The 16,223-nt window shown below is 48.8% G+C and overlaps 1 protein-coding gene across 1 annotated transcript in view; it reads left to right on the top strand.

Moving 5' to 3' along the window:
• Positions 1-16,223, top strand: part of glb1 (galactosidase, beta 1) — a 130,826-nt gene that overhangs the window by 24,828 nt on the left and 89,775 nt on the right. The window contains exons 3-7 of the mRNA XM_038796711.1: positions 4,003-4,153; positions 4,244-4,304; positions 5,132-5,226; positions 9,931-10,111; positions 11,483-11,541. Coding sequence (XP_038652639.1) covers positions 4,003-4,153; positions 4,244-4,304; positions 5,132-5,226; positions 9,931-10,111; positions 11,483-11,541 — 547 coding nt within the window. The remainder of the gene's footprint in view (positions 1-4,002; positions 4,154-4,243; positions 4,305-5,131; positions 5,227-9,930; positions 10,112-11,482; positions 11,542-16,223) is intronic.

The raw sequence follows: 16,223 nt of genomic DNA, 5'->3' as shown, positions 1-16,223 counted from the left end.
ATATACAATGTACTACATAAGCATTGGCATCGGATGAAGCATACAGGGTGTAGTGTTAATGAGGTCAGTCCATAAGAGGGTCAGTTAGGAGTCTGGTGACAGTGGGGAAGAACCTGTTTTTGAGTCTGTTCGGCGTGTTCTCAGACTTCTGAATCTCCTGCCCGATGGAAGAAGTTGGAAAAGTGAGTAAGCCGGGTGGGAGGGATCCTTGATTATGCTGCCTGCTTTCCCCCGGCAGCGGGAGGTGTAGATGGAATCAATGGATGGGAGGCAGGTCCGTGTGATGGACTGGGCGGTATTCACAACTCTCTGAAGTTCCTTGCGGTCCTGGGCCGAGCAGTTGCCATACCAGGCTGTGATGCAGCCCGATAGGATGCTTTCTATAGTGCATCTGTAAAAGTTGGTAAGGGTTAATGTGGACATGCCGAATTTCCTTAGTTTCCTGAGGAAGTAAAGGCGCTGTTGTGCTTTCTTGTGCTGACCACAATCTTTTCCCAATTTAGGATGAATACAGTTTTTTTCTCTAGTTTAAGGGATAACTATATTCCGGTATCACTGTAGCTCTTTCATTTGTTCTTTGTTTAGTTCAAATATGGAGATTTAAGCGTAAACATTTAGTGCGGCAACATTTTCTCAGTTGGCAGCACGCTGGCCTCAGAACCCGAAGGCCTTGGGCCTAGTCCCAGTCGGGAGCTTGAGCACAAAGATCTAGGCTGACACTCCAGTGCAGTACTGAGGGGGTGCAGCGTTGTCAGGGGTGCTGTGTTTCGGATGAGATGTTAAACCAAAGGCTGCGTATGTAAACGATCACATGGCACCAGCTCGCAAAAGGAGCTGGGGTGGTTTCCCCGGTGTCTTGGCCAAGGTTTATCCCTCAATCAACATCCCCGGTTTTGTGAGGGCCACGAAGAATCCAGCCTGAGTATGGAGAGTCAAAAAGAAAATAACTTTATTTGTAATAATATATGCACTAGCAGCAATAATTCACCACTGCTGCCTACTCTGGTACCTCACTGGCCAGCTCTGTTTATACAGGTGCAACAGCTAATGATTCCTTCCCCCCCCCCCCTCCCCCCCACCCCCCTTGGGGGAGCTCACTCTCCACCTGAATAGGTCAAGCTCTGAGGTGTTGGAGGGGAATCTTGAGCTCCTGCTAGAGCTGCCTGCAGTTGCCCCCCCCCCCCCCCCCCCCCCCCCCCCCCCCCCCCCGCCCCCGGGTCTCGTACTTGTCACTGGCTGCCTTCTGCTTACCGGCTGAGAGTGGAGCATGGGGGATTTTTGTTGGCCTGCTGCTGGGCTGAAAGTGGAGGAGAACGGACTCATTTCTGCAGTTTTGGACTGGATGGTGTCTGGATATTGGATGCCGGAACTGTGAGAGCAACAGGGCGGTGGCCCAATTGACTATGTTTACTGCCTGCACTGATGTTTGTTTTGGTTTATTGTTGGGGATTGTATGGTTATTATTGTATTTTCGTTGTGCATTGTTATTTTGGGTATAGCGGCTGGGTGCTCACCAGTTGCGGCCTTCCTGCTTCTGTGCAGTGAGGTTGAAGGGTCCTGGTGCTAGTGAAAGGGAGGAATGTCCTCTCTCTCTCTCTCTCTCTCTCCTTAAGCGCGCGCTGCCTGTCCTTTTCCAGTGGATTGAGCTGCTTGCCTCTTCACCGACATGGGGCTGGGCAGGTGGGAAGGGGAAAGGCTGGCTTGAGTGCTGGCGGCTTTGCCTTGTACTGAATTGCTTGTTGAGTTTCTTGCAGTTGCTCTGTATATTTTCTCTTGTTTTTTTAAAGGGAGTTCTCTCCTCTGTGGGTTGAACTGTGCCTCCTCTTGGGACAGGAGGATGTATTTTCTCTCTCTCTGTCTCTTGCACCACACCCTGTGTCGGTGTGTCGTTTTCCAGTGGTCTGTGCTGCTCGCTTTGCCGCTTTTGCTGGCTTGAGAGCTGGGGATTTTGTATTTTTTTTGGTGTCTCGTAAATGCTTTTTGCATACAACTGATTTTCGTGGCTGTATTCTTTAGTGGTCAGTAAACTTAAAATATCTTATGGGATAACCAATAGTCCCCAGCCAATAGGATTCAGGCAGGTTAAAACGCCCAGAAAAACAGATTATCCGGTCATTGTCGTATTGCTGTTTGCTGAGTGCAAATTAGTTGCCGTCTTTCCTACGTTTCAACAGTGACGCCATCAAAAGAAAATGTACATTGTTAGCTGTAAAACGATATCTGGTGACCATGAAAAATACTGCAAAAATACAAGTCTTTCTTCCAAAGCATTATCCTTGAATGTGCCTTGGCTTTCTGTAACCTGCAACACTCAAGTTGCTTTTTTATAATTCCAATTCTCTTCCAGCATCTAGTGGTGAACGAAGACCGATGTGTGTTTGTTTCAAATAAAAGCGATGCTGGAATCTGAAACGAAAGAGAAAATGCTGGAAAATTCTTAGTAAGTCTGGCAGCATCTGTAGAGAGAGAAAAGAGCTAACGTTTTGAGTCCAATGACTCTTTGTCAAAGCTAACAGACACAAAGTGATAAATATTTATACAGTGGAGTGAGAATGAAAGATGAGTCATAACCACAGAATCCTAGGGTAACCGGGTGCTAATGGCCACAGAAACCAAGGGGAAAGAGTGTTAATGGCAGTCCCCAGAGAGAACAAAAGATGTGAACGGTCAAACAGCAGGGAAACTAACATCAGAGGATGATCTACAGGTGTAGGGGGGAGGGGAAGGGGAAAGCAAAGAGGAGAAAGGTGCAGGAAAGGTGGATAAGGTTTGGGGGGGGGGGGGGAGGAAATTAAATAAATATTAAGATAGAAAGAAATGGTAAAAGACAGTTAAAATGAAATGAAAACAAATGGGTCGAGGTGGGGCTGATCATCTGAAGTTGTTGAATTCGATGTTCAGGCCGGAAGGCTGGAGCGTGCCTAACCGGAAGATGAGATGCTGTTCCTCCAGTTTGCGTTGCACTTCACTGGAACATTGCAGCAGGCCAAGAACAGACATGTGGGCATGGGAGCAGGGTCTTTTGTTAAAATGGCAAGCAACAGGAAGGTCAGGGTCCTGAATGCGCACAGACCGAAGATGCTCAGCAAAGCGATCACCCAGTCTGCGTTTGGTCTCTCCGATATAGATATTCGATCTGTGCGCAGATCCTATTCCTCCGATATCGGTCTGTGCGCTCTTTCCCCTTGGTATCTCTGGTCATTAGCACCCAGTTTCCCTGGGTTTCTGTGGCTATGACTCATCTTTCATTCTCACTCCACAGTAGAAATATTTCCCACTTTCTCTGTATTATAGCTTTGACAAAGAGTCATCGGACTCAAAACATGAGCTCTTTTCTCTCCCTACAGATGCTGCCAGACTTGCTGAGATTTTCCAGCATTTTCTCTTTGGTTTTGGTTTGTTTCCGTAGCTGGTAATTCCCGGAACAGGGTCTGTCGTCAGGAGCTTGTAGCTTGAGGGACGCCACTCCACATCGAGCGTGACTGACCAGGAGTCTCTCCCGTTCTTACCGCCAACCATTGGGGTGTTTGAAAGGATTTGCTGGTTGGCGCACTCGACTTGTTTGACCTCGTCGTGAACGCGCCTTCCCTGGCCATCAAGTCCTGGGGTGGGACTTGAACCTGGAGTTTCTGGCTCGGAGGCAGGGTCGCTAACCCACTGCGCCACAAGGCCTTTTTATAATAGGCATTTTCTACCTCAGTATCAAATTGTTCTGTATGCTGCCAACTCCATTGAAAAGGAGCACGGTACCATTAGAGAAATAGGGATTTATGTGGGATTAGAACTCGGGAACGACAATTGTTGTCAATATTCCTTTGCTGCTTCAAACTCCGACGGTACAGTGACCCGGTTGACATTCCAATTTGTTAATTGGTCTGTTTCTAGGGACCAAAGACTAATTAAATCAGGTGGAAATCCGTGCGCACAGTTGGTATTCTAATAGTCTCTGTGACTGAACTCTGCCAGTTGTGTAACAAAACCAACCCTAATTTAATTATATAGATACGTGCCATGGAATTACCACGAGACCAGACCAGGTAAATATGACTTCACAGGAGATCGAGATTTGGAATCCTTCTTAAAGTTGTGCAGTGATGTTGGGTTGCTGGTCATCCTACGAGCCGGGCCCTTCATTTGTGGAGAATGGGACATGGTGAGTACGGTTAAATTCAGCTGAGAAGTTATCTGAGGCGCTTAGAGGTTTGAGAAGCTCTAGTGCTTTTTCGTTTTTTGTTTTTTAAAGGGCGGACTTCCGGCTTGGCTGCTACAGAAGAAGACAATTCGTCTCCGATCTTCCGATCCAGGTAAGGTGCAGAGTCACCGATTTGACCTGAAACGTGGCGAGTCACTCTATCCCCCGACTCCCTGCATCTGCTTCACCATCTATAAGGCATGAACCACAGGAGTGAGCTGGGAATACTCTCCACCTGCCTGGTTGGGTGCAGCAACACTCAAACTCCGCACTGTGTTGACCAAGGCAGCCTGCTTGATTACCAGCTCATCCACCACCGATGGTGTACTGTGGCCGCAGTCAATGTTCCTTTAAAATGTAGGTGTTTTGTGCAGCTCGGTATTTAATGCAGAATAAGGCCTGCACACACGCAGCGTGGTGGGGACAGTGGCTGCAGTGTGTGCCATCGACAAGATACACGGCAGTAACCCGCCAAGGTTCCTTTTGACAGCACTTTCCAAACCTGCGACTTCCACCACCTAGAAAGACAACAAAGGATACCAGGTTCCTGGGGACACCGTCACCTCCAGCTTCCCCTCCAAGTCACACGCCAGCCTCATCTGGATATATATCACTCCTCCTTCCTTAATACTTGGTAAAAATCCTGGAACTCCCTCCCGAACAGCATTTTGGGATAGGACCACGTCTTGCCTATGGACTGCAGCGATTCAGGAAGAAGGCCCACGAGCACCTTCTCAGAAAAATAAGGAGGGGGGAATAAATGCTGACCTCACCAGCGATGCCCTCACTTCGAGATTGAACGTTAAAAGAAAAATGCATCTCACTAAAGTTTAGGGAGCAGCAAACGGAGGCGGTTTCCTCTCCCAGTCCCACGCCTCATCATGCGACTGTCCTGAAAATGAGGTCTGTTCGATACATTTCCTTTTGTTCTCGTTGCAGATTATCTCCAGCCTGTTGACAGATGGATGCATGTTTTGCTGCCCAGGATCAAGCCACTTCTCTACCAGAACAATGGGCCAATAATTGCTGTGCAGGTACAGAGCTAAACTAGACGACAAAGCTGGTCTGTAATATCGGACAGTGATTAACATTATAATTGGGAATTGGGATGGATGGGGGGGTGTAATCCCCAGCCTGGTCTACAACAACAACTTGCATTTAAAGGTCCTTGAAGGGAGAATTATCAGGCAGCATTTGACACCGAGCCAAGCGCAATATCAAGAGGCCTTAAGGAGCATCTTAAAGGAGGAGGGGAAAGGGAAAGTGACTGAATAGTTTAGGCAGGGAAGAACTGGGGGCTGAGACAGCTTGTTTTCATACTGATAGGAAGGCACCAATTATTTATGAGGGATTGTGCAAACATGTTGCGGGTTCATTTATTGAGAGGAGGCGCATAGGAATATTTCTACAGAGGCGTAACGCTTGGAGACATCCGAGCTGCAGAGCTGCGTGTGTGTGTTTGTGTGTATGTGTGCTCTGCTGAAGAGCAAAAGTGAAACTAAAGCTGGAAAGCATGACACACTTCCTTTCTGGTGATGCCATGCTGCAATCCCTCAAAGGCATGGCTGTCAAATGTGGAGCAAGTAGGGGCAGCACGGTGGCGCAGTGGTTAGCATTGCTGCCTCACGGCGCTGAGGTCCCAGGTTCGATCCCGGCTCTGGGTCACTGTCCGTGTGGAGTTTGCACATTCTCCCCGTGTTTGCGTGGGTTTCGCCCCCACAGCCCAAAGATGTGCAGGTTAGGTAGATTGGCCATGCTAAATTAACCCTTAATTGGAACAAATGAATTGGGTACTCTAAATTTATTTTTAAAATAAAATAAAATTGTGGAGCAAATTAAATTAGGGTTGTATAATAAACACGAACTGGAGGAACATCGGGTGGACTTCTTCCATTTTGCGATTAGGTGCGGCCGCTCCAGCAGTGCCTTTCCCGCTGCCTAGAATGCGGGATCCTGCACCAGATTCTGCAATGGGAACCTCATTAATTATGGGGCAGACAGGTTCCTCTGAGTCACCTGGCGGACTGGCAGCTGATTCGTCTGTCGCCCATCAGCTGGCGGGTTCGAAGATCCCAACACCATATTTAAATACCAGTCCAGCACACTCTTATCAGTATCTCCAGCCCACCTGTCTTCACCAGACTGAACATGATGTCAGCAACCCAGATGGAAAATACCAGCAACCTCAAGAAGCCTGCTCTTCGATTCAACCATCCTTCCCTCAAGCCCAACACCTGTGAGGTGCCCATGCCCCACTTGGACCCTTACCCACCATATCTGGAGTCTTTGTCCATCCCCTTCCAGTAAACGATGTGGTATCCCTTTGACCCCTATGTTTGCCAGATTTTTATGCAGCCTTGTCATGGTCCAGCTTCTCCCCCTTCAGTTTTCCCTCTGCCTTCCATTGTTCGCCTTCTTCATCCACCTCCGTTCCTCTCTGCCTGCCATTGCCAACACTCACCCATCTCACCCCCCCCCCCCCGCCTCCCCGCCTTGCACAGCCCTCCTTTCACATTCTCCCCCTTGTCTTCATTAGCCCCCTCCCAATCCCACCTCACACTCCATCTCTGATCGAACCTTGGATTTTATTGTGGTGCTTTCATGCGTTACGCAGCACAGCGCCGTCCAGATAAACACCAGGGAAAGGAGACCCCAGCACTCCCCAATCTCGGGGTGCATTACTGATCCGACTTGGTGAATCCGGAGGGTGCAGCAGCGCGGTTCTGTCCCTGAGGACCAGCTCAGCAAGGGGGTGGAGGCAGGAGCTGGCCTGCCCCGGCAGAGTGCTGAACAGAGCATCAAATGGCAGAAGGTTCTTGCACTCCCCTCATAACTGAGGACCTCCTTGTGCGCACCACCTGTTGGCAATCGGGTTTTAGACGAACGGAATTTCGATAAAAAATTTCGGCCTTGACGGGATGCTGGTGAGCATTCATGAGATGCAAGTGGCATTCCTGCCACCAGCCATTGGGAAGACTGACCCACCATGAACCTGTCTTCAGGATTCCGACTTAGTGGCTCCTGCTGGATTCTCCACTCCTGCCCGTTACCAAACCCGGCGCCGGCATGAGGAGATTAGATGTAGGGCCAGGAGGAGGCCAGTGGGGTAGTGGTACTGTTGCTGGACTAGTAATCCAGAGACCCAGTGTGATGCGCTGGGGACACGGGTTCAAATCCCACCAAGGGCAGATGGTGGAAATTGAATTCAATAAAAATCTGGGATTAAAAGTCTAATAATGACCATTGCCAATTGTCATCAAAACCCATCCGGTTCACTGATATCCTTTCGGGAATGAAATCTGTCATCCTTTTTTAAAATAAATTTAGAGTACCCAATTCATTTTTTCCAATTAAGGGGCAATTTAGCGTGGCCAATCCACCCACACTGCATGTCTTTGGGTTGTGGGGGTGAGACCCACGCAGACACGGGGAGAATGTGCAAACTTCACGTGGACCCGGGGCCGGGATCGAACCTGGGATCTTGGCACCGTGAGGCAGCAGTGTTAGCCGCTGCGTCGCCGTGCTGCCCAAAATCTGTCATCCATCCCTGATCTAGCTTACGTGTGACTCCAGACCCACAGCGACGTGGTTGACTCTAAAATCCCCTCAGGGATGGACAATAAATGCTGACCCAGCCAGTGAAGCCCACATCCCATAAACAAATTTAAAAAAAAGTAATAATGGAAATGGAAAATAAAGATGGGAGTTTTGAAATTGGTATTTTGCCGGACCTGTAGCCAGTATCGGTCAGTGATAGGTGTCTGAAGACAAACAGAGGTAAAATTTGGAAGCAGACAGCATGTTGTGAGATTAACCTCCACACCGATGAAGACGAAACGTTAGACACTCCAGGAAATGGGAGGTGCTCAACAAATGGAGTTGAGCAATGCTGGTGGAAATCTGGGAGTTGAAGACTCAACAACCACAGGCAATCATTGCAGCACGAACCTTGGCAAAGCAAACAGATTGCTGAACTATCTCATCTGATTAGTCGCGTTGGAGGTCATTGTGCTTAAGGTTGCCAAGCTGCATCTTGAGCACACATTTCCATTCCCTGTAAACGTGGGCATGTCAGAAGCTGACCTCGGGTTCCCAGAGGCTGTGTCATGAGGAAATAAACACAACGACATTGTGTCCCATTAAATTACTGCGGATGCTGGAAAGTCTCAGCAGCTCTGACAGCTATTATGGGCCAGAGTTTAGAGAACACCAAAGTATATCATGGAGTTCACCTGACCCACATTTTTTAGATTTTGCTTATGGGGAGCACAAGGGCCCACTTTACAGGTGGGATGCAACAGAGAACTAAACTATTTTAAAACAAAAACAATGTTTATTCTATGAATCCAGTTAACATTTTATAAACACACAGTAAACATCTTATCAGCTACCAACACTGCTACCCGTTCCAAAGATACAATACTCTATAGGTAACCCTTAGTAACTTTCCTAACAACATCCATAAGTCAAATACCCTTTTTAACAAAGACAGTGGGATTGCATTCCTTACAGAAACTGTTAATAAAAACAGAAAATGCTGGAAATGCCCAAAACGGTGAGGCAGCATTTGTGGAGAGATACAGAGTTAACAGCCGCAATCTAGTGGCCACATCTGTTTATCGATGGGAGGGGTGGTTGTGCGTGCATTTGTGGGGGGGGGGGGGGGTTGTTGGTGCCTATGGTGGTTGGGGAGGGGGTGTCAATGACTGGAAGGGGGCGGTGCCAGTGATTTGGGGGGAGGAGGGGTTGGGGATGCAGTGATCCAATGATGCCGGGGAGGTGGGGTAACAGGTCACCTGGATATTTGCATGGTGGCGGGGGTGAGGGGTTGGGTTACCCTTCTGTGTGGGGGGTTGGGGAGGTGTTACTCTTGTCCGCCGTGGCAGGATCCCGATCTGTCGGTTGGGGGGGGGGCACAGATAGAAAGTGCCAACTGTAGCACCGTGGCGTCTTGTGTTGGAGGTTGTGGATTCAAGTCTGACTCCAGACCTGAGCATACAAGCCAGTGCAGGACTGAGCAAGTGCCGCATTGGTGGAAGTGCTGTCTTTCAGATGAGGGAATACACTAAGGTCCTTAGTTTATTAACAGCCTGTGTTATCCCAGAGCACAGTTGCTTCACAGCTCCAGGATCCCAGGTTCGATTCCCGGCTTAGGTCACTGTCTGTGCGGAGTCAGCACGTTCTCGTGTCTGCGTGGGTTTCCTCTGGCTGCTCCGGTTTCCTCCCACAGTCCAAATTTGTGCGGGTTAGGTGGCTTGGCCATGCTAAATTGCTCTTAGGGTAGGTGAGGTTACTGGATCACGGGGGTAGGGTGGAGGTGTGGGCTTAGGTGGGGTTCTCTTTCCAAGAGCCGGTGAAGAATCGATGGATCGAATGGCCTCCTTCTGCACTGTAAATTCTATGAATCTATGAAAAGGTTGGCTGTTATCCCAGGGCCTTGGCCAATATTTATCCCTCAATTAACGTCACAAAAACAGATTGCCTGGCCATTATCACACTGCTGTATGTGGGAGCTTGCTGTGCCAAAATGGGCTGCCGTGTTTCCAACATCACATCAGTGACTACATTTCAAAAGTACTTCTCTGAATTGGCTGCAAAGCACTTTGCGATCTCCAGGTACTCTAAAAAGGTGCTATATAAATACACATCTTTCTATACTTGCAGCTATGATGAGTACTTATGTAATGGTTCATTCGTAATTATAAAATTGACAAGTCAGAATTCTTGTGTTGTTCCAGGTGGAGAACGAATATGGTAGTTATTTTGCATGTGACTACGACTACCTACGGCATCTACTAAAGCTCTTTCGGTATTACCTGGGTGATGAGGTTGTTTTGTTTACAACTGATGGAGCATCGGAGGCAAATCTCAAGTGTGGCTCGCTGCAAGGGCTCTACGCAACAGTGGATTTTGGCCCAGGTATGTTGGGAGAACTGAACGTCATTGGCTGTTAATGGGTCAAGGTAAATATTTCAGTTTGCATCTCATCAATAGAGCAAATGTTAAGATCCCAGTTGATGTTATAACTGGATGGGAGGATCGCAGAATGGAACCCTGGCTCAAAGGGCTTTTACCTTTTCTTTAATCAAACATGGAGGAACAGAGAGGCAGGGCCGCTAATTACTTTAAACAACAAGAATTATTTTTGTTAAAGATGGAGAAATTTGATTCGAATACAATACTCCTTTACTACCCCCTTGACTTAACAAGTACACCCAGGTTTTAAGCGTGAATGACAAAGTAGATTTAAAGCTACAATGGTCTCATCAACACACAAAGCCCCTTTGAGGTCTGTGGTCAAACACACAGTCAGTCCACTCTGAAACCCCAAGTGAATGTCTGACTATGCCTCGTCAGAATCCCCAGATGATTGTCACATAAGAGTTTCCAAACTCTGCCAAAACATGCTTTAAAATCTTCTTCTCTCATAATCATGCTTCCCAGTAACAGTTTACATTCCAGATCTGATAGTGAGCACAAATCAACATCCCAGCTAGCCCGATAACCATTACTGCCTTGTTTGCCAAGAATATACAAACATCGTCATTTATTTAAAAGAAAATCCGTACATTTATACGGCGCCTTTGACACCCTCAGCGTGTCACGGAGCACTTTTCAGCCATTAAAGTACTGGGCTGGTCACTGTTGTAATGGGGGGAAATGGAGCAGTCAATTTGCCCACAGCCAACTCCCACAAGCCGCCATGTGACAATGGTCAGATATTATGGGTTTTTGTGTTGGATAAGGGGCAAATATTGACAAGGGTTGTTCAAAATAGTGCTATGAAGCTTTTGCATCCAACTGAAAGAGCCTCAGGTTGATGTCTCACCTGAAAGATGGCACTCCCGACAGTGCCACACCCCCTCAGTGCTGCCTTGCATTTGTCTTAATGTTTGAGCTTAAATCCTGGGGTGGGACACGAACCCGCAACCTTCTGGCTCAGAGGCAAGAGTGCTACCAACTGAGCCATGGCTGACAGCTGGAATAGCAGTCACACATTATATTGTGGAGATGCCGGCGTTGGACTGAGGTGAGCACAGTAAGATTCACCTGAGGATGCTCCGAAAGTTAGTGTTTGAAACAAACCTGTTGGACTTTAACCTGGTGTTGTGAGACTTCTTACTGTGCACACATTATATTGGATATTGGATTCAGTGGGCTAATTGCACATGTCTGCTGTAAGCAAGATGGGATTATACTTCCAATTTGAAAAGCATTGCGCCACGTGGAGTGATCAGGCATCAAGTTGTCCTGTGTCTCATTTTGTAAAATGCTGCCTTCTGTTGGCAGGTGGGGATGTCACCAAATCATTTAAAGCTCAAAGATATGCAGAACCTCGTGGACCAATGGTGAGTTAAAAAAAACCCCTGACGCACTGTTTAGGTTTGACTGCAAGATCAGCTGTGATGCTGAACAAAACGGCATGTTAGTTGGTGGAGTTATTAGTTAATTGTATTGGCGTTTTGTATACTGCTGGCTGGATGGAGATTGCACCATTTAATGTGAGGGGCGGAAGGGTGAAACGGAGTGTGCAGAATGGGAACATTGAATCGGGGGTTTCTCACTGAGTAAGAAGGATTCTTTAACCTAATGGATTGGAAATTTCCTGCTTCAGTGGCCTCATCTATTGTCCCTTTGCCCCATGTGAGGATTGGTCTGGGAATATACTTGAGAGTTCCAACATTGCTTTGAGGAGAAAAATCTTGCTAATTTACAACCTGATCACATATCCATGAGAATTCACCAAGTGTGTTCAGCTTCTTTTCAATTCAGCATTCGGAGGACTTGCAGTTTCTCATCTCTAGTTTGCAGAGAGTACCTGTGTGTGGGACTCCAGGCAGGGGAAATGGGACTGAAGACCTGTGTGTTTCCGGGGAGGTCTTGGAATGCCAGGACAAAAGATTTGGGAATGCCCAGGATTTGGGAATGCCCAGGACAGACGATTTGGAAATACCCAGGAGAGAAGATTTGGAAAGGCCCAGGACAGAGGATTTGGGAAGGCCCAGGATTTGGGAATGCCCAGGACAGACGATTTGGAAATACCCAGGAGAGAAGATTTGGAAAGGCCCAGGACAGAGGATTTGGGAAGGCCCAGGATTTGGGAATGCCCAGGACAGAGGATTTGGGAATGCCCAGGATTTGGGAATGTCCAGGATTTTGGAATGCCCAGGACAGAGGATTTGGGAATGCCCAGGACAGAGGATTTGGGAATGCCAAGGTCAGAGAATTTGGAAATGCCCAGGACAGGGGATTTGGGAATGCCCAGGACAGGGGATTTGGGAATGCACAGGACAAGGGATTTGGGATTGCCCAGGACAGGGGATTTGGGAATTCCAAGGACAGAGGATTTGGGAATGCCCAGGACAGAGGATTTGGGAATGCCAAGGTCAGAGAATTTGGAAATGCCCAGGACAGGGGATTTGGGAATGCCCAGGACAAGGGATTTGGGAATGCCGAGGACAGAGGATTTGGGAATTCCAAGGACAGAGGATTTGGGAATGCCCAGGACAGAGGATTTGGGAATGCCCAGGACAGAGGATTTGGAAATGCCCAGGACAGGGGATTTAGGAATGCCCAGGACAAGGGATTTGGGAATGCCCAGGATTTGGGAAGGCCCAGGATTTGGGAAGGCCCAGGACAGAGGATTTGGGAATGCCCAGGACAGAGGATTTGGGAGTGCCCAGGACAGAGGATTTGGGAATGTCCAGGATTTGGGAATGTCCAGCAAAGGGGATTTGGGAATGCCCAGGACAGACGATTTGGAAATACCCAGGAGAGAAGATTTGGAAAGGCCCAGGACAGAGGATTTGGGAAGGCCCAGGATTTGAGAATGCCCAGGACAGAGGATTTGGGAATGCCCAGGATTTGGGAATGTCCAGGATTTTGGAATGCCCAGGACAGAGGATTTGGGAGGGCCCAGGACAAGGGATTTGGGAATGCACAGATCAGAGGATTTGGGAATGCCAAGGTCAGAGAATTTGGGAATGCCAAGGTCAGAGAATTTGGAAATGCCCAGGACAGGGGATTTGGGAATGCCCAGGACAAGGGATTTGGGAATGCCGAGGACAGAGGATTTGGGAATTCCAAGGACAGAGGATTTGGGAATGCCCAGGACAGAGGATTTGGGAATGCCCAGGACAGAGGATTTGGAAATGCCCAGGACAGGGGATTTAGGAATGCCCAGGACAAGGGATTTGGGAATGCCCAGGATTTGGGAAGGCCCAGGATTTGGGAAGGCCCAGGACAGAGGATTTGGGAATGCCCAGGACAGAGGATTTGGGAGTGCCCATGACAGAGGATTTGGGAATGTCCAGGATTTGGGAATGTCCAGCAAAGGGGATTTGGGAATGCCCAGGACAGACGATTTGGAAATACCCAGGAGAGAAGATTTGGAAAGGCCCAGGACAGAGGATTTGGGAAGGCCCAGGATTTGAGAATGCCCAGGACAGAGGATTTGGGAATGCCCAGGATTTGGGAATGTCCAGGATTTTGGAATGCCCAGGACAGAGGATTTGGGAGGGCCCAGGACAAGGGATTTGGGAATGCACAGATCAGAGGATTTGGGAATGCCAAGGTCAGAGAATTTGGGAATGCCAAGGTCAGAGAATTTGGAAATGCCCAGGACAGGGGATTTGGGATTGCCCAGGACAGGGGTTTGGGAATTCCCAGGACAGAGGATTTGGGAATGCCCAGGACAGGAGTTTTGGGAATGCCCAGGACAAGGGATTTGGGAATGCCCAGGACAGGAGTTTTGGGAATGCCCAGGACAGGAGTTTTGGGAATGCCCAGGACAGGAGTTTTGGGAATGCCCAGGACAGAGGATTTGGAAATGCCCAGGACAGGGGATTTAGGAATGCCCAGGACAAGGGATTTGGGAATGCCCAGGACAGGGGATTTGGGATTGCCCAGGACAGAGGATTTGGGAATGCCCAGGACAGGAGTTTTGGGAATGCCCAGGACAGGAGTTTTGGGAATGCCCAGGACAAGGGATTTGGGAGGGCCCAGGACAAGGGATTTGGGAGGGCCTAGGACAGAGGATTTGGGAAGGCCCAGGACAGGGCATTTAGGAATGCCCAGGACAAGGGATTTGGCAATGCCCAGGACAGAGGATTTGGCAATGCCCAGGATTTGGGAAGGCCCAGGACAGAGGATTTGGGAGTGCCCAGGTCAGGGGATTTGGGAAGGCCCAGGACAGAGGATTTGGGAAGGCCCAGGACAAGGGATTTGGGATTGCCCAGGACAAGGGATTTGGGATTGCCCAGGACAAGGGATTTGGGAGGGCCTAGGACAGAGGATTTGGGAAGGCCCAGGTCAGGGGATTTGGGAGGGCCCAGGACAGAGGATTTGGGAGGGCCCAGGACAGAGGATTTGGGAGGGCCCAGGATAAGTGGATTGGGAGGGCCCAGGACAGAGGATTTGGGAATGCCCAGGATTTGGGAAGGCCCAGGATTTGGGAAGGCCCAGGACAGAGGATTTGGGAGGGCCCAGGACAGAGGATTTGGGAGGGCCCAGGATAAGTGGATTGGGAGGGCCCAGGACAAGGGATTTGGGAGGGCCTAGGACAGAGGATTTGGGAATGAGGCAGCAGTGATGTAAAAATGCCTCCTGCCTCCACCTCTTGGGCCTCTACCCCGTGGGCACCAAGGAGCGCAAGAGGATCACCTGGGCCTTGGAGGCTGTGGCTGATCGAGTCCGATGTTCAGATCCTGCAAAGTGTGGGTGGGGGGGGAGGGTCGTCAGCATTTTCCACCTACGGCCAGAAAGCCCAGCGCCAAGGAGGAACAGCCAGAGATCACCTGACTAGTGTTCTTTACAGTGGGAAGCAGGCCTTGTAAAGTATTGGCAATTCCTGTTGATGTAGGCTGCAGCACGCAATCACAAATGCATGCTCACTTCTTGGGGACGGCTTCATGCGAGCAACTGAGCTGAACGGGAAATATATCCAGTTTCAACTGTGCTTCTAGTTGGCTTCAATGCAGCTGGAACACGACTGGGTGTGGGGGGGGGGGGGAGGGAATTGCCCCTTCTGGCCATCAAGATTACAGATTAAATGAAATTTAATGAGGATATAGGAGACATTTGAATACACTGCCGTGATAACTCATGAACGTCAAACTCATCATAGCGGCTAAAACCCATGGAGGGTCATTAAGGGAAGGAGCAACTCTGCATCACTTTTTGCAGCCTTTAGAGATTGCAACGTGCTTTACAGCCATTTTAAGTGTGGCCATTTGTTATCGCGGCAAACACAGCAAGTCTCAAAAGTACCACGAAATGGATGATGAGTTAACCCTTCTATAAAAGTTCAGGAGACCCCAGAAGGTGAATCAAAACGACAATTTATTTTCACCAAAGGAAAAGGCCCCAATGTGGCATGCAGCACATAGGTCCCAACGCGGACTACCGACCACGCCAATCCCAATCCGGGCTGGTTTAAGGGTTGATTCCACAAGCCCCAGCTGGTTGGCCTCTGTCCATCACTTGGGCGCTCATATTCCACGGGGAGCTCAGTCGGGTCGTGCCAGTGGGTCTGGTGAGGGTTCTGATACCTTTGTATGGCGGTGTTGGCTGAGAGAACGATTCCAGATAAAGACAACTAACTGACTGCTCCATCTTAATTCACCCATTCATAAGAAACCCAAAGCTGATTTCAAATCTGATTGTTTCTTGAATGACTCCGGGGGGGGGGGTTAAATTTTTTATGAATTTGGTCCTTGGTTTTTCAGTTTTAATTGTATTTTAGCAGGTTGGGCCGGCAAACAGGGGCGCTGAGCGGTGATGTGAATTTTTCATGCGTGCCTGCAAATGGTGCTAAAAATCCCACCCCCTTGCGTCTGTTCACAATGCCTGTCTGAGCCACCTGACTTTCTGTTGTCAAATGTTTCCCACACGAATATTAACTTTCTCCATTCTTGATTCATGTCTCCACATGTAAAATGGTGACCAGCAGTGTAAATATATCGCTCTGGATCGCCTAACTCCTGGTTCCCCTTTTTTTAATAAGATGTCTTCAGCTGCTATTTTTCATTGA

Source organism: Scyliorhinus canicula, chromosome 5, assembly GCF_902713615.1.
Source record: "Scyliorhinus canicula chromosome 5, sScyCan1.1, whole genome shotgun sequence".
NCBI classification, from domain to species: Eukaryota; Metazoa; Chordata; class Chondrichthyes; order Carcharhiniformes; family Scyliorhinidae; genus Scyliorhinus; species Scyliorhinus canicula.
Note: the sequence above shows the minus strand (reverse complement) of the source record. Positions and strands in the feature narration are given on the sequence as shown.